This window comes from Protopterus annectens, chromosome 3.part1 (assembly GCF_019279795.1).
Source record: "Protopterus annectens isolate FY-2018-M chromosome 3.part1, PAN1.0, whole genome shotgun sequence".
Taxonomy (NCBI): domain Eukaryota; kingdom Metazoa; phylum Chordata; order Ceratodontiformes; family Protopteridae; genus Protopterus; species Protopterus annectens.
In genome coordinates this window covers 851,281,776-851,300,887 of record NC_056732.1, presented here as the reverse complement: position 1 = coordinate 851,300,887, position 19,112 = coordinate 851,281,776, and the positions used below count along the sequence as shown (strand labels likewise).

Here is a 19,112-nt window from a genome sequence, read left to right as displayed (position 1 = left end):
TTATTTTGTGACTATGTGAAACAAAGTTGAAACTGTCTCTAATTTCACAGAATGACCTGCTCTGTGCCTCAAGTGGAGGTTGACATGCTTGTGGGCTATATATTCCCACAAAGTACTTTACAGTGAAAAGTTATTATCTGAATTTTGCAACAAAAATAGAATTAAAACATTGTATTTTTTTCAATACTAAAACACAAAATGAAAGCTAATCTCAAATTCCAGTGTTTCTGCTAGGTATACATACCCATCTTCTTGCCTTAGCTATGAATAAAAGGTTCAGGGTTTTAATTTTGTTAGTGTAATTTGAGCACTCCTTGCTATCTTAACACCTAAACCACAAAAAAAAGAAGTTATGTCCTTACCATAACGTTCCATGTGGAGTGTTCATCTCGCCTTGGTTATTACACATGGGTTCGGAGCCGATCCTGCGACTGCAAGCTCTGCATCGAGAAGAAGCTCGAGGACATCTAATACCCACAATCCCTCTGCCTTTACCTCAGATCTAGTTTGCAAGCAAACCAGACATAAAGCACGCACACATGCCAAACTATATACATAGAAGTACATATATACAAACATACCAAGGGTATGATAGTAACACTAATAATGCAACAGCAGAAGGAGAATACTCCAGACCAGGCACCTTCCTAAGGGTGGGAGGGTGGGAGATGAACACTCCACATGGAACGTTATGGTAAGGACATAACTTCTTTATGTGAGAGTGTTCAATCTAGCTCCATGATCCTGAGGAACTCAAGGGAGAACGTTCTTGAGCACAGTGGAACCAAAGGTTGCCCTATCCCTAGAAACCCTGTCCACTTTGTAATGAGAGATAAATGTATGTGGTTTAGTGTCTAGTGGTAAGCGGAGAGCGTGAGCCAAAGATGTAGAAACTGATCTGGTGGAATGTCCTTTGGGTTTTACTGATAATGTTTGATCAGAGGCCTCATAAACATATGTGATACAGTCAGTTAGCCATTTAGAAAACTGCAAGACCCTTCTGCTGTCAGCAAAAGCTACAAATAGTTGATCAGATTTCCTGTGATCTTTTGTTCTATCCAAATAAAATCTGAGTTGTCTATGGACATCCAGTTTGTGCAACATATACTCCAATTTATTAGGTGGTTCTTAAAGAAGGTGGGTAATTCAATGGACTGATTAATATTATTAGAAGAGCAAACTTTGGGGAGAAAGGATGGATTAGTGCATAGGGATACTCTGTCAGAATGAAATATTAAATAAGGATGTTTGACAGAAAGGGCCTGAAGCTCAGACACTCGTCTCAGAGATGTAATGGCCACTAGAAAAAAAAGTTTTTCATGACAAAAAATTTCAATGTGCAACTTGAGGCTGGTTCAAAGGGTGGCAACATCAATTTAGAGAGCAATAGGTTCAAATTCCACGGTGATGTCGGACTTCTGACTGGTGGTCTGATATGAAAAGAACCTTTTAAAAGGCTTTACAAAGTCTGTGAGCTAATAAAGGCGCACACATTCCTCTACATGATAGTTAGAAATGGCAGCTAACTGTACTGCTCCTTCATGAAATAGTTCGGTCAAGAACTCTAAAATCTTGTTTATAACAGGGTCCAAATGATGTGACTCCTTAAAAAAGGCAAGCGTTTCCACTTACTGGTGTAAGTCTTTGTAGTGGAAACTTTATGAGAAGCTACTAAAATATCTTGAACCATGTAAGGGGAACACCACCCTGGCTAAAAAAAGCGGAGCAGCCAAGCTGCTAGATGGAGAGATTCTAGAGATGGGTGAGGAACACCGTGAGTCAGTAGATATGGCTCTGGGTCCAGCATCCAAGGTCCCTGATGCAATAGAAAGGGGAACCAAATTCAATGAGAATAATAGTCCTCTGAAGGTTGTTGGCTTTCTGTAGAAACTTTGCAATCAGAAATGGAGGAAAAGCATATAGGAGCACCAGCGTCCTGGGGACTTCGCTCCTGCATTAAAAATCCTTCTCACAACTGTTTGAGGGAGGCAATAGTATTGCCCTGCTCAGCCTGTCGGCTATGACGTTGGATGACTCTGCCCATTGCCAAATTCTCATGGCCTCTCTGCATAGTTGGTAAGACCTGGTTCCCTGCTTGTTTATGTACCAGACTACGGACATGTTGTCTGTCTGAACTGCAATGGTCCCTGGAGGAAGAAGGGGAGCAAAGGCAAGCGCAAAAACACTGCCCTCAACTCCAGAACATTGATGCAGATTGTACTCCAGATTGGTCCATTCGCCTTGGACTGTCTGTCCCTGAAAGATTCCCCGCCCCACCCTATCAGGTCCCGGTTATTGGTTATCGCTGGCCGTGCGGGTAGCACAAATGGTCTTCCGCTGGATAGGTTGCAAGTCTGTAACCACCACATTAGGTGTGATTTGCATGTTTTCGTTATCAATATTTCGTGAGTCAGTGGAAGTTGTTGGAATGACCATTGTGCAAACAGAAGCCATTGTAGCACTCTCATGTGCAGTCTTCCCAATGGTATCGCAATGAGAGAAGCTGCCATGAGACCCAAGACTTTCAGAACAATTTTGGGACTTTCTGGACGACAGCAGAAGGGAAATGTTGATTTGAAGTGCTACTATTCTTTCTGTAGGAAGTTTTAGAACTAAATGGGGTGTATCTAATTCCGCTCCTATGAATAAGATATGCTGTGATGGCTGTAGTAAAGATTTTTAAATTTACTGAAATTCCAAGGTGTGTACAAAGTTGTAGGGTGTAATCCCTGGCTTGTATCAGTTGACGCCTGGTGGTGGCAGATAGGAGCCAGTCGTCCAGATCAGATGAGACGCTACCACTGCCATGCATTTGGTGAAGACCCTGGGGCTGTAGTCAGACCAAAGGGCAGGGCTCAAACTGATAGTGACTGGCTCCAAATGATCCCTGGATGCCCTGGCCATTTTGATGTGGTAGTATCGTCCTTCAGATCTATTGAGCACATCCAGTGAATGGAAGGATCGACCAGCGTGACTTTTCCTTCTTGACAAAGGTGTTGAGATGGCTTAGGTCCAGAATCGGCCTCCAGTCCCCTGTTTTCTTTGGAACTAAAAAGAACCTTGAGTAAGTTCCGAATCCTATTTGGTCCGCTGGGACTGGTTGGATGACTCTTTTTCTAGCAGCTTTGAAATTTCTGTAGCTGCTGGGTCATGGGGTGGTACATCTGGGAGTTTTCTCTTTGGAATGGGTGTGGATAGAAATGGAATTTTGTAACCTCTGGTAACAACGCTTTTTACCCAATTGTCTAAAGAAGGTTTTGCCAGGCCTGAGGGTATAAGACTGCCTCCAGAGCAGGACAGTCGGGCCTCCTCTCAGGAGTGCTGAAAGGTTTGCCAGGAGGTTATCCCTGTCACCTTGGTTTTCTGCCTCTAGAGGGGCATCACCCTGTGTGTTTGGGAAAGATCCTGGTCTGGAAGGGGTGGAAAACGGACTCCGACAGCAGACAGAGTCTTTCCCTCCTGTTCACACCGGTAAGGGTCTCCTTTACTTTAGGGCCAAAAGTGTGGCTCCATCAAATGGTTAGTAAAGGAAGACTTGAAGGCTGAAAACGAACATAAGCGCATCCAGGATTATGATATCAGCCTCATGGACGAGTTTACAATGGATGTAAGGGTGTTGAGATGTGCTGTAACTTTCTGTGAAACAGCAGCATCTGTAGTACCCTGGAGGTATCTCCCAACTCTTTGACTAGATCCTCTGTAGCGTGTAAAATGAGTCAAATAGTTCAGTGAACTGAAAATTCCATGGTCCTAGAATCTTTGTTAGGCGGATGGACAGATGAGGAAGACACATCTCCTTTTCATCTACTGGAACTCCTTTGGTGAGGTAAGCCTTGTCCTGTCAATCAACTCCATTAACGTGACCCAGGAGGAGGAGAGGCGAGCACAAATGCCTTCAGCAAAACTGACTCATCCTCAGAAGGGAGGGATTGCCAGTCACCTCTCTGTTTTAGGATCTCCAAGATGTCAGAAAAGGAGACATCTTCTGAAGGTGACTTAGGGGACCCTTCTGACTCATCCAAGTCAGTATCGGATGTCAAAGATTCTTGTGGAGAATCCAAGTGTCTCCTCTTACCCTAGGGACTTCGAAGCCTCCGAGGAAGAGGGGCACCCTCTAGGGGTGGCTGAGAGATGTAGCCATGGGTGCAGAGGAGGATAACGGTCCTTTGTGGGAGGAGAAGCTGTTCCTGCTGATGTGGTTGTCTGGGACACACCTTCTTCCTCATGGTCGAAGGCCCCGGTATCTCCGGTTCAAGAAATGGGAAGAATCTCGGATGGAGCGGTTCTGGCACCGAGGGCTCCACAATCATCAGTTCAGCTTCTTCTGGCTCCGAAGACTGGACAGGTCTCGGAGGAGGAACAGATGGAGATAGTGGCAGGCCTTCAAGTCTCGACATCAACTGAGAGGGCTGTATGCTCCATCAATTTCTGCACCACACGGTCCAGCTGACCTCAACAGAGTCGGTGGAGGTCTGTGGAACGATGACTTGGGCTCTCGAGAATTTGGATGCCTGGTCTGAAGCATCCAGAGCCTCCTGGAAAGAGGGTTTCAATAAACCTCTGTCCATCAGTTTCGAGTGACAAATAGAACAGTCCTCTTGTAAGTGGAGAGGCCAAGGCACATCTTTTGGCCACACTGCAGCGTTTAAATCCAGATTTCATTTTCTCAGACATTTTGTAGTAAGAGAAAAAGTCAAGTCCAGTAACAGTCAATCCAGAGAAAAAAGGGTCAAATCCAGTAAATATGTCAGTCCGTTTGTCAATCCAAGTAGGGGTGGTAGGCCACGAAAAACTCTATACCAGTTAAAAGAAGTTAAACTAAGTTAAGAGGTTCTCTCTCTACACACACACCATACACTAAATACAGTAACTAGTGATTTTAAACAAGATCTCCTGAAAATTTAACAAAAAGAAAGTTAAATCTTAGAAAAACCCTCGAGCTAGAAAACCTCCAAACTAGATCTGAGGTAAAGGCAGAGGATTGTGGGTATTAGATGTCCTCGATGCAGAGCTAACCCATGTAAGAACAAAGGCGAGATTGAACACTCTCACATCAAATATTCAGGGAAGTCTGCTGCTCTGAACATTCTATTTGATACAAATATTATAGCAATGATTTGTCGTGGCAGTACATAGCCCTAATGAAAAAAATTATAGTTTAATTAAAATATTGGAACATAAAGTAGTTATCATGCTAATGCAAGTTACTGTAGTAACACTTGGGTATGTTGAAATAAGTATTTGTACCATGTACATGTTCATTCAATGTGTCTGGATTAATATTTTCACAAATCAGGAACTGTACTGCTTATACCTGGCTGGACAGACAAATTTTTAAGTACTGCTTTATTCCTTACTGTAATACTAATGAGTTAGCTAACAAAACAGCCACAACAAGAAAGTTAAAAAAATAAAAGTTTACAAGTCTACAGGAGCACCCACACAAGTTTTTAATTAGATATTTCTATCCCATTTTATAGGTACACAATGGGTTAGCAGCATATGCAACATGGACCTCCATAACTACAGCCATCACCTTTGGCACAGTGCTGAAGTACAAGGCAGGAAGTGAAGACTCTGGCATTAGCACTGCTGTGCTGTGTTCACTGTTTTATGAGCTTATACTATGGTATGTCATTTTCCCTTCACATAATATATCACCAGCTTTTTACTGTTTTTTTTTTTTAAATCAAAAGGCAAGATTTTGTTATTCTTACTGTTTTTTAACTTTGTAATATTGTGTGTAATTTTCTTTTTTAATTAACTATCAACAGCTTTTTATTTTTTTCATCGAAAGGCAAAATTTAAACACATATACTGGCAGTTCTGGAAGAGAATATAAAACTGATCCTACAGAAACAACAAGACATGCTATATTCTGGAATAATAAGACCAATGCTACTGTGTGACATACAGGGATAAAACCCTGACTACCTCTCAAGTGACCAGAGTTTAATCAGTGCATTAGCTGCAGGTAGGTCCTTAGCACCAGTAATCTGAGGGGAATCTAGTGTATGAAGGCACACTTTGCCTTGGGGTCTGCAAAAGCAGGCGTGGCAGAGCAACTGAGGGGAGGGGATACTCCCAATGGAGAGAGAGAGAGAGTGTAGCAGATAATGCCAGCGGTAATTCTACCTATACCAATGGTTATCCCAAACTATACATATATCTGTGGAAAATACTTCCTGCAAATGCTGATTACAATACTTCAAAATTAGGATATAAGTGAAGAATGATTCTAATGTAACATATATTAACAAGCTGTGCTGATATCAGTAAAACAATATAAAAGACAAAGGTGAAGATCAGATCAATGTTCACTGTAATTCATTTTGTACTTAAAATACTTGTTTTTTTTCCATTGTGCTTTTTTCATAAATACTGCAGCAAAGTTAATAATGTGATTTATGAGATAACTATAATATTCCCCATGAAATGTTCTAGTGTGAACTGCAGTGCTCCTATGAGATTTTATTTCTTGAGAATCATACTATTCCATAAAACTCAAGAAAGGTTTACATTTAAGTTAGTCAGTCATATGCAGTTAGTTAGGAAATCTGCTTTTACTGACAAGATTTTTTTCTGTATTATGCACAGTAGCTTGCAATAAGCTCACTAAAATGAACTGTGTTTGCTGTATAAATATTCATAACAGTTCATAGGTAAGTAGTAGATTAGCTGTCCTTGTAAGCCATTTTAAGCCTAGCCAATTTCACTTTCAAAGATAAGACTCGATCCCCGTCCCCTGTGTATGTGAGGTAAACACCTTAACCATTATACCAAGCCCCAACTCTCATAACCAACAATTTATCAGGGCTCCGTGTAACTTATTCACTCTGTAAAGCACTACTTCATTAAACAGAAATGTTCCTAAAACTGGGTGATTTAACATATTTTGTACATTGTATGTACTTGGCTTTCTGACCATAATAGACTGAAAAAAAATAACTCATTTGGATTGTCAAGCATGATGTTGGAATAGTGGGATAAATTCATGGCATTTGTACAGGCTTATGTATAACTTCTACATGTTTAAATATTCTTCCATGAGAAGAGAAAAATAGTTCAAAATTCCAGTGCTAAATGTGATCTGACTCTAATATGACTTTGTTTTAAAACAAAGTTGTAAAATACTGATCCGGGTGCTTAAAAGCCAGTTAAACACTTCCTCAAAACAATATAAAATCAATATATTTACAGTTAATAGAACTGGCAGCCTTAATTGGCAAATATCCCTTTTCCTTGTTGAACAGCTGATGGCCAAGCACCCTTTATTTTTTTTATTCATTTTGGTAACTGCATAGATGGAACAGTTCTGTGATCATTTTCAGCCACAAGCTGAACACAGAGGCACTAGTCAACTGCAATAGAATATTACAGTAGTAGCTTATAATATCAAAGTGTTATATGGTCTTTTACGTTTTACATGGAAGTCACTTTTCAGTAGGACATGTATTTCACTAGTATAGAATAAAGAAATCATTAAAATTCAGACTACACAGATGTAATAAGTACATATACGATACTTTAATATTTACATTGGAGTGTTCTTTGGAAGTTAAGGTTGCTATGTCATGGCTGATATCGAGTGAGTGTGCTGTGGCTAAACTACCTCACTCTTGCCTTAATCACTAAAGCATATGCAGTTGTCTTTTAAATGTGAGAAAAAATTGTCTCATGGGGGGGGGGGGTTCAATGTTCATTTACTTAGCATAAAACAACTTTGTTCCAACTAGCAGAAGCAATTTTTAAGATGCTTTTTTCACTGCTTGTCCTGGTCAACTGAAGTCTTTGTAATGCCTATAATTCAACAAAGTCAGCTCTTAGGCCATATAGGGAAGTTCAGATTATTAGCTTATTTATAAATGAAGGGATACTTGCTGTGGTAGAGCTGGAAGGTAGACAAAAGGAGATAGCCACAAGCTGGGATTGGTAGACAGACAGACAATTAGTTGGCTTTGTGCAGGGTAGAGCAGTACTGTTCTGTTCTAGAGGCAACGGCAAATAATCTACAGATCTTGCTGACTGTTGATTGGAGCATTTCAGTGTTTTGACTAGAGGTCAGTGCGAGCATGGGAAGGGCACATTCAAGACAGGATATGAGAAGATTCACTAACAGTGATTTGTGTGCTTAAGAGATAGGGTGATTAGGGATAGTGCATATACTTTGAACTGCTTACTAACTTTGTCACTAATGTATTCTGTATACTGTTTACAGGAAAGGATCTCAATTTAAAAAGCTTGAATTTTGTATTGCCACATATAATGAATCTTTTTTTTTTTTTTTGTCTTGGTAAAATATAATTAGGGGAATGTATGTATTCAATTCTCAGAGAATTCCAAACAACATTACTGAGTTTTATTTAATTTTAAGTTTTTACTTGAAATGTAAAGGCATAGGTGGTTAAGTGAGTGTCATTGCTGTTAGATGTTGGAAGATGAGGAGCCATTTTAGTGATGAATAATATCATCTGCATGTACAGTAAACATAGGAGTGGTCCAAGTGTGGAGCCTTGAGGGACTCCTGTAGACAAAATGCCTATATCTGAAGGCTGATTGACAAAAGTTAAAGATTCTAAGATATAGATAGTTCTTGCACCACCTGACTGTATACATGCCAAAGTTGTTGGTTCCAAGCTTTTGGAGTTAAACCATTTGACATATAGGGTGGTCAAATACCTTTTTAATGTTGATAAACCTCCAGCAAGGCATCCATTCTCTGTAGTACATTTTGTTACCTGTCAGTGCATTACATTATGCAATGAATCAATGCTGTGAGTTAGACAGTAGACTGCATTTACTGAGGTCTATGTTTATTTGGTTACAAAGGAGTTCCTCATAATTTTTGTGAGAGGGCATATAATAGAAATAGGTCTGTACTGAAGAAAGTATAGCAGTTTAGGGACATAATACTATGAGATTATTATTAAAATGAGATGGAACAAGCCATTTGCCATGGTAACCTTTGGACAGACGAATTATAAGTTTGGAGAGATGCTGTGCTGCATTCTATAAAAAATGAAAGATAATGTGAAATAGGATTATGGCTGGCCTTTCCCCCATTTTAATGTGTTTTGTAATTTATGTAACTGTAATAGCTCTGAAATGATTTATGTAAATGTAATAGCTCTGAAATGGAAGGGTGATGTGAAAGAGTAGGTCTGAGATCTGAGAGGTATGGTGGATTAGAAGAGAAATGACTGTTTTTTTCAGTTCCCTTTCTGCTTCATTCTTTCTAGCTTATCCCAGTGCCCCTGTCCATTGCCATGTGTTCTATTCTCTTTTACATTTCTTGGGTTGTCTCTACTCTAAGGCTAGGGCTGGCATGGAACCTAAGGGCATCCAAGGAGGTCATGTCATTGACTCCCTTGACTTTTTAATGTATAACTTAACCAGTGATCCCCCCACCCCGAGTCACTTGTTTTACATCCAAGGGCTACACCACTCTATCAGCCATGCCTCCCCACAGTGAGCACTTATACATGTATATATATATATATATATATATATATATATATATGCCTTCATCCTGTGATGGGCATGCCCATCCCTCTCTGCCAGTGCCTCAGACATCAAAACTGCTATTTGAACTCAAGTTGCCTGGGTTATAGTTATAACTTTATCCCTCTATGCCATGATGCCAGCTTAGAAAGGGAATGACTGTTGATGGAGTGGATAGTGGGTCAAAAGGGATAGAAGGAGCCACTTCCAAGATGGCTGCACATTGAGTAACAGCTTATTTCTGACTCTCCCAGTGTGAAAACAGAAACTCAGCAGAGAAGGCCAGTAGACTTGTGTTTATGGGTTAATTTCAGTAACTGGCTAGTAAATGCACTGCCTGGATTTCAGGAATAAAAAAATATAGAAGACATGGAAATAAATCTGCTACAAAAAGTGAGGAAGAACCACTGACTGTGGAAAGTTCTGCAGCTGTTCAGCAAAAAGAAGTGCAGCCTTCAGAAATTACTTCCAATAACCTACAGAAAGTTATAAGACAACTACACACAGACCTGGTTAAGATAAACAAAACACTGATGGATTATATCAAAATGAACAACAAAAGTCTGGGAAGAATGGAAGAAGCTTTAAACAGATATCCAGATGAGATGATAAATCTGCAAAAATTAGAGGTCAAAATGAAGAAAAGTCTGGCTGAATAACAGACTGCTCAGGAAGAGATGTTTCAAAAAATAATTGAATTAGAGGACAGAGCACACAGGGAAAAAACTGGGATTTTCAGCTATACCAGAAAAGCTGGAAGGAACATACTGCATTCTTTTTATGAAAACACAAACAAGCAACTGGACTGGTATTCCACAGCAGGAGTTGTTAATTGAAAGGGCACATTGTGTGTATGCTCCAAACCTGGCTATAAGAAAGCAACCTAGACCTTTAATAATAAAGATGCAATCCTACCAACAGAAGGAGCTGATTTTGACAAAACTGTGTCAGAAGGACAAAGTACTAAAAGTAGGAGACAGCAGAGTGCTTGTGGAGAATGATTACTTATTGCACACCAGAGAGAAAAGGAGCAAATTTATTGCAATATTCAGGGAATATCAAGATGCAGGTATGAGATTCAAACTGCTGTAACCAGCTGTCTTCAAGGTATTCTTCCCTGGAGGGACACATTTTTTGATGAAGTACATGCTAAGGAGGAAATAAAAAAGTTTGTCCAACAAAAAGTAAGCTGTGAAACAGAAGGATATTTTACTTTTTGTTCTTCTAGTAATAAAGGCCATAGAGGAACTGTACCTGTGAAACCTTTTCAAAATTTTCAACAGAAAATGTTGGAGAGGAAGATGGGAGCACAAGAATAGACTAGAAGAACTGAGAGTACATTGGAAATGAAGCAGAAACAGGAACCAGAGATGAACTGTAATAAAACCAATAACTTAATATGGGATTAAAATGCAATAATTATATTCGTGAAAGATGACAGAATAAAACATCTGGAAATATTGGACTTTTTAAGAATTTTTTGGACTTGTGGGGGACTCTAAAGCATATGCCCTACTTAATGTCAATAATGTTTGGAAAAGTGCTTTGGGGTGGGGAAGAGGAGGGAAAAAGTTAACTGTAAGTAAAGATTTGTTTTCTTTTACAGTACCGATTTTGTGCCATGTGGATTTCTTTACATGCTATAAAGTACATTTTTTCAGTTAGCTGTAAATGTAATGGGGATTGTAAACAGATGCTGCTAATCTTTTTTTTTTCTTTCTTTATTTTCTGTCTCCCATCTTCTCTCTTTCTTCTTGTTCAGTTCTAAGAAATGTAGGCACTGTAATGTAAAAAAAAGCCTGGTTAAAATCCATGATAAAAGAAACATTTATGTGGTTTTTCTCATTCTTGCATGAGGGAATGACTGGATTTAAGACCTTAGAATGATTTAGTAACAAGTTTTAACAGAGAGCAAGTAAACAAAAAAAGAACATTCAATATTATGAGGCTTTTTTCTGGCAAATACATGTATGCAAAGCAACAATTTTGCAGCTGGCCTTCATATTTCCATGGAAGCAATCTGATAAAGAGAAACTGGCTGCAGTCTGGTGAAGAGTAATTGGTTGTGGGGGGAGAGAAATTGGCTAGGAGATAATGTTCTCTGAAAGCATTCAGGGGTTTTCCCAAAGTAGATAATGTTCTCTGAAAGCATAGAATGGCTTTCCCAAAATAGTTAATGTCCTCTGAAAACATTCATGGGTTTTCCCAGCTGGGAGAGCAATAAAAATAATGTAAAACCAATCAGCACTTAGAACCACAAGCTTCACCATGCATATTACCATGGATATCCTTTATTTTAGGTTAACTGAAGTTTCTGAGTGTGGTTGTCAGTTTGGAACTTTTTGTCTCTATTAGGAAGGTAAAAAATTTTGAATGTGTACATAGTTTTCTGTGTTAGTATTAAGTTAATAGGTTTTAGGGTGTATTTTTGAGGACTTTCAATAAAAGAAAACATTTTATAAGATGTGGCATAGGCTCAAATGGATATGACAAGAAACAGTTGTATAAAAGATCAATCTACCAAACTGTGTATGCATGTAACACAAAAGCTGGAACTAGACATTTAACAAAAAAGGTGGGAATAATAACATTTTAATCAATGATTTTTTCATTAATGTCTTTAAATATAAATGGCCTCACTGTTAAATACAAACAAGAAAGAGTAGTGAACTACATTACAAAATGTAGAATGCAAATAGCTATGTGACAGTGGACACACTTAGAAAGAACTGTACATGTGAATTTGATAAAGAAAGGTTTTCTGGAAGGTTATTCAGTGGAATACCTGGGACAAATTAAAAGAGGAGTACTTATATTAATTGCAAGAGGAGCACCAACAGTGATAGAAGAACATAAAAAGATAATAATGGTAGATTTGTAGTGCTAAGGGGCTACTGGCAAGGGAGGAGGAGGATTATTCATTCCACCTAAAACTGCTATAATGGAGCTTAAGAATATTCTAGGAGAAATTATCAGTTTTCAGCAAGGAATATTACTTGTAGGTAGGGACTAGAATTTGATTTGCAACAGTGAAGATGTGTCTGGGGGGCCCAGAAGGGAAATATAACAAAAGAGGGTATGTTTTTGAATAAATTACTGAAAATATTTAGCATGGATCTTCTATCACTATTGCTGCTGAATTCAGTAATAGGAGTTTGGAGTGAATTTACATATTATTCCCCAAGATATAAAAACTAGGCTAGGCTAGACAGAATTTACATTTCACAGGAGTGTGTGCATTTAATTGAAGGTCTTGATACTTACCCAATACCTATTTTAGAATATGCAACAATAGTAGCTAAAATAAAAGCATCAGATAATGAAATACAAATGAGACATTGCACTTTCCCACCTATCAGTTGAAAAGAGAGGAATTTAAGGAATGGGTAGTCAAGATTATTTGGGAGCTGTTAGAGAGGATAGAAATTTCTTCTGAAAATATAGATAGGGAGTGGGATAAAATTAAGATGGATTTTAAAAATAGCATGGAAATGAAAGAAAGGGAGCTATGGTTCAGATGTAACAAGAAATATTTAGAGGGAATGACAAATGAAGTATTGCAAAATAGGGGGTATCTCACAGAGCAAGAAGAGGATCAACTGCAGAATGCTAGGCAGAAAATAAGGGATTTCCTCGATAATATGCACAAGTTTAGAAAGCTTGCTGTTAAGCAACTGTTTTTGATAATAACACTAAAGAGCAAAACTTTTAGCACAATGATTCAGGCAACAGAAAGTAGAAAGGGCTGTCACCAAACTTAGGGAGCCTATAACAAGGAAGGTAACAAGAGATCCTGTAGAGGTATTAGAAATATTTCAGAAATTCTGTGAGGAATCTCTATAAAGCAGAGAAATATGAAAATCAAGAAAAGATACAAATGGAAATGTTTATGGAAGAATTAACTATGCCAAGGTTAGAAGTATGTGATGTTCAATTACTAATGGTTAGGATAGGAGGAGATGAGATAAAATTTGTGATATATAACAAAGTCCCCCAGGAATAGATGGTATTCCTGTCGAAGTTTGGGAGTTAGGAGGGAAAAACTGATAAATATCTGGAAGTTTTCTTTAAGAGTACTTTAAGAAAAGGAGAAGTACCAGAATCCTGGAAGAAGGCGGTGGTAACAGTAATACCTAAAGAGGGTAAAGATCCATTGGATCCAGTTTCATACAGGCCCATTTCAATACTAAACCATGATTATAAAGTGTTTATATCCATAATGGCTTAAAGAATGGCAAAAGTGATACCAAAATTGATAGATATGGATTAGTGTGGTTTTGTCAAGGGGAGGCAAACAGTTGACAATATTAACAGAACATTGATGATCCAGATGGAAGCAGAATGCAAGAAAATACCACTTTTACTGGTGGGTCTTGATGCAGAGAAAGCATTTGACAGAGTAGACTGAGACTTTATGAGCAGGGAAATGGAAGCATTTACATTTCCTGAAAAAATTATAAGGTTGGTTAGGAAGATATATGCGGGATCGGAGGTGAAAATTAAAGTGAGTGGGGTCTTCTATGATAATTTCTAATTGAGCAGAGGAACCAGGCAGGGGTGTCCTCTTTCCCCTGAATTATTTGCATTATATTTGGAACCACTGGCAAAGAAAACAAGGGACTCAGAAATTCAAGGGTATAATTGATATAGTAGTCAAGAAAAGCTGGCTTTATTTGCAGATAATATTATTTTATACCTGACAAAACCAGAAAAAGATATTACAGTGTTGTGGAACATTTTGAGACAGTTTCAGATCTTTTCAGGATACAAAATTAATGAAGATAAAACAAAAGCAATAGCGGTAAATTATGTACCCACACATGAATTGGTTCAGGAATGCCCATATTTATGGGGACATGATAAAATGAAGTATTTTAGGTATGTTTGTCTTTTCGGCTTTTCCCGGTTAGGGGTTGCCACAGCGGGACTCCGGTCTGCTAATGATTGGCAGTAGATTTTTATGGTGCCGAGTTGCCAGCCCAACACCCAACCTTCAGCGAAGGCACGCCCATTCACACATGTCTTTCGGAGGCCACTCGACCATGGGGAGGACATGCAGACTCCATACAGAAGGCACTCCAGCCAAGAATCGAACAGGAAAACGTCTTGCTGTGAGGCAACAACGCTACCGCTGCACCACCGTGGATACATGGATTAAAAATGATTCTGGTGTGGGAAGAGACTAAACAAATGGTAATACAAAAACGGAGAAAATGGAAGCTTTGTTATATAGATATGGATAGTAAAATACTAGCAGTTAAAATGTTTTTAGTCCCTTTAGTCTTATACACAGATCAGGCATATTTTTATCAACCAGAGGAGAAGTCATGAATAGCAATTAATGCAAAGCTGAAGGACTTTATCTGGGAGGGGAAGATGGCAAGAATCAAGTGAGATATGCTGATTCTTCCAGTAGAACAGGGCAGATTGGGATTACCTAATTTGAAGGGGTATTTCAGAGCTACAAAGTTAAGACTCCTATACATAGCAGAAGCAGAAAACTATAATTCAAAGTAGAAAGGGATGATGATGAAACAATAGGGAACCTCAAGAAACAAGGAGAGACTGGGATTTTGGATGCAGGCTTTTAAGGAGAATAACAATAATCATTACAGAATATTATATCCATAAAGTAGCAGAAGCTATTCTAAGAACTAAACCAACATGGGAATGGGGAAAGAAGATTCTGCAGATATGGATGACTGTAATTAAGGATACAGACAGTAGGCAAGAGGGGGCTGGAATTTATTGGAGAAAACTGACACTGGAACCAAGGTATTGAAAGCAAATAACTAGAGAGGGAGAGATAATAGATATTAGAATTTATTTGGACCGCAGATTAGAGATTACATTCTCTATCAGAAATTGATATCAGAGTATAGGCAAAGAGAAAGAAATGGGGGGGTTCTAAATGAAAGACCAGCACTGGTAGAGTTTTTAATTGAATCTAGAACAGAAGCTGCCATTAAAAAAGGAATAATTAGTAGAGCATATAAAATATTGCATGGTAACTATAAGACTCAATCAGACAAGGTTAGAAAGAATTGGGAAGAGAGATTGGATAAGTAATTCACAAAAAACAATGGGAGGATATATGTATGTCTCCCAAATATGCAACAAAATCTAGAAAATTTAGGATTTTTGCCTGGAAATGTTTACATAGATATTTTTATACCCCAAGTAAACTCCAGAGAATTTTTCCTCAGGCAGACAGCAAATGTTGGAGGTGTGAAAGAGGTAATTGTGAATGTATTTTCTGGGATTTCAGTGAGTTGGTGGACTTTAAGGATTCCCTGCAGGATGCACTGCCAGAGATGCTGGATGGGCAGATGAGTCTGACAAAGGAGATTATTTTTCTGAGCTATGATACAGAATCGGAATTGCCTAGACATGGTAAGGACTTGCTGTGCCTATTAATGGTAGCTGCCAAAAAAGCAATTACTTGAACATGGAAATCAAAATCTAAACCAACTATACTGGAAGTAGTGAATATAGTAACAGAGATAAAACAACTGGAATTGAGATCTTTAGACACGGGTAGGAACAAATTACATAGGAAAAAATGTGAATTGTGGGAACAGTACATACAAGGGAGGAATGAGGTTTAAAAGGTGGCAGGACTTAAATGAGCTATGTAATGTTTGAGTGAGAAACTTTGGGTAGATTAGAAGTGATGTATAATGTTTGCAACTGGTTGTGTGTCATTATGGTTTGTGATGTAAAGTGCTTGCCACTAGGATTGTGTCGGTGTGATTTGTTTTCATTTATATAAATGTATGACTGTCTATGTAGTAAGTGAGGGTTTAAAAAAGATATTTCTTGTTTAAAAAAGGCAGGAATTAAATAATTTGTGTAATATTGCTTATATGATATATAGTTATATGATATATAGCAATATATGTAAAGTATAATGTTTATGTTAATATAGTTTGATTACTTTTATAGAAATGTAAATTTGCCTATGTCACAAGTGATAATTCAATAAAGGTATTTGAAAAAAGGGGGGGGTAGAAGAAGTTAAGTTAGAACCCTGGACAAAAGTCAAAACAAATTTTCTGATTTCTTTCTGCAGGATGATGATGATGTCAAGATATTTCCTTTAGGATAGCATGAGAATATTTTATGTATAGAATTTTGTATTAGGGAATAAGGATCTATAAGCTGTCATTAAAAATGTACTATAAAGTATGTAAATATATAGTAATGTCAATAAAAAGCTCTACTGGAACAGGATCAAAAGAGTATTTAAAACTCCACATAGCTTTCACGCATAATGACCTCATAGTAAATTGAATAATCTGTACTGTCAAAAGGTAAAGAGACTAGTAGTCCTGCCTTCGCAATTGCAGAAAAGCTAGTGCATTAGTAATATTTATAATTCTCATTTATTTGCATGTTCCTAGTCTCTTATTCAACTGCCTGTGCTCCTTGCCCTCGTAAAAGCTTTGCTTGAGCAGTGCCCAAAGTATTTCCATAATTATTTACAGACCTTCAATTAGTACTGTGGAAAAATTGTCCCCTTGTCCAGTGAAGAAAACTATATATATATTACTATTAACTATAATAGATTACTACAGTTACAAAAAAACAGCAACATTGCTAAACATTTGAATATTGTGTAATGGTTGCAGTTACTTATTTTCATAAATTTCAAGTATTCAAGCAGCTTTACCCACTATCTATTTCTTATTCCTTTGTATGTTTATTCATCTTTTATTACTACTAGCATCCAATATTTTTTATAATACATTAATCCATGGTTAATATAACTATTATAATCATAAGGTACATTCACCTTAACATTTGCCTCATGTGTGTGTCTTCAATCTCAGCCCTTAAAAGCCTGGAAATTACTATCTTAATCCTACTAGGCTCTAGTTCCTCTCAGACTAATATCACTAGTCCTTGTTTATTTCCATTCCATCCTTATAATACCTCAACTGCTCTATTTCCTAATAAATTCTCAACTTCATAAGGCAAGCACTTTAGAGAGGATTCAGTTGGGGCCCTCATCAGTCTCTTACAACATTTTCAAATGTGGCTGTACTGTAGTTGAATTTCTAAATTGGACTAGAGCATGTTTTATAACACATTTTCTCCTGTAATTACCCATGTGACTAGTCCATTTGTCATGATCCCATAACATCACTATCAAAATCCAATCCTATTAATCTAAATCGCATGCCCAATTTAAGATAACTAGTAGTGCTTTATCTTGCTCTACAGTGAACTTTAGTAGGTAGTCTCATAATATTCATAAATTAAAGAATTAATCCACAGACATCCACTAAACCATCTATATTACATTAACATATTCTATGTATTCCTACTGCATTCTCCACCAAATTGATCCCTAGAAATAGGCATAATTGGTAACCAAGTGCTGCCCATAATGCTCCATATATTATGGATAATATTAGCTTTTGCAAAACACTCACTAAAAAAACAAATATATCTTCAGAACAGAACTATGTTCTCAAAAAAACTATCCAATCAGGTAGGTGTTAAGAGGGGAAATATATTCAAACACTTTCAACTCCACTCACGGCCACTCACATAGTAACTCAACCCACATAACAACCAAGGTAACCAAAATATTCTTAAATTCAATTTTCCTTTAAGTAACTTTATTCATACATTTGAAACTTAACTAAAAAACTGGTTGCTCTTTTAAGATATTAACATTAGCCTAAGATATTAACATTCTAAGAAACAAACAAACTAAACAATCGAAAGGTTGTGTTAATCAAAAGCCTGAACACCTATAGGTGGTCTCATCGGATCTTATAGGTTTTTATAATGAACCCAGTCATCCACGAACAGGTCTTTGAAAAGGGACATTAGTTGTTGCCTCAGAAACCACAAATCTAATATCTATAACACCACTTTTATCATGGTATATTAGTCATGTCATTATGCATAAACTTTATTGAAATCTTCATCCATGTTCAATTTTGGAATAAAATCTCAGAAATCTCAAGAATCATACACCATAATCTAATAATTATTAAACTATATCACTTTCTGATATCGTCTCCCTATCCTCGGATTATTATTCCTCATCATCCATCTTAAATCATCAAGTAAATCCACTCACTGTTTGTATGTCATCCAAGAAGTTCTATTTCTTACATCAAACATTGTACTACATAATATATATAAACTAACTGTTAACTGAATTTAGTATAATCATCTAAAACATACACTCTTCAAAATATAATGCATAATTACTCAAATCTTTATTTATTCTCTATTGTAGACTGCTATTAGGACTATACTCCTGCATCACCATTCAATTGTTTCAATTGGGTAAACCTGGTTCGATCAATGACATCTTCTGTAAGTCTGTAACCCTTACCTTTGTTTACTTAGTAGGAAGGTATATATACATCCACTTACATATTACTTCTCTATCTTATTCGATACAAGGATAACAATATCTATTCCAAGTCCAATTTTATCCCTAGTACTCTTTATATTATAGCCAACATGACATGTTTCCACTACTTTTTCACTTTCTGGCGACCTCTGCTCATGTATTGTTCTCCCACTCAGCTTGAGGAATCACATGCAGGAAAGGGATATCTCTCTTTCAAATGTTATACATTCCT

At 37.5% G+C, this 19,112-nt stretch overlaps 1 protein-coding gene across 1 annotated transcript in view; it reads left to right on the top strand.

Annotated features, from left to right (window-relative positions):
* The window catches only part of LOC122798300, an 855,395-nt gene that overhangs the window by 594,601 nt on the left and 241,682 nt on the right, over positions 1–19,112 (top strand). Inside the window, exon 5 of the mRNA XM_044067127.1 lies at positions 5,481–5,629. Within this exon, the coding sequence (XP_043923062.1) occupies positions 5,481–5,629 (149 nt within the window). The remainder of the gene's footprint in view (positions 1–5,480; positions 5,630–19,112) is intronic.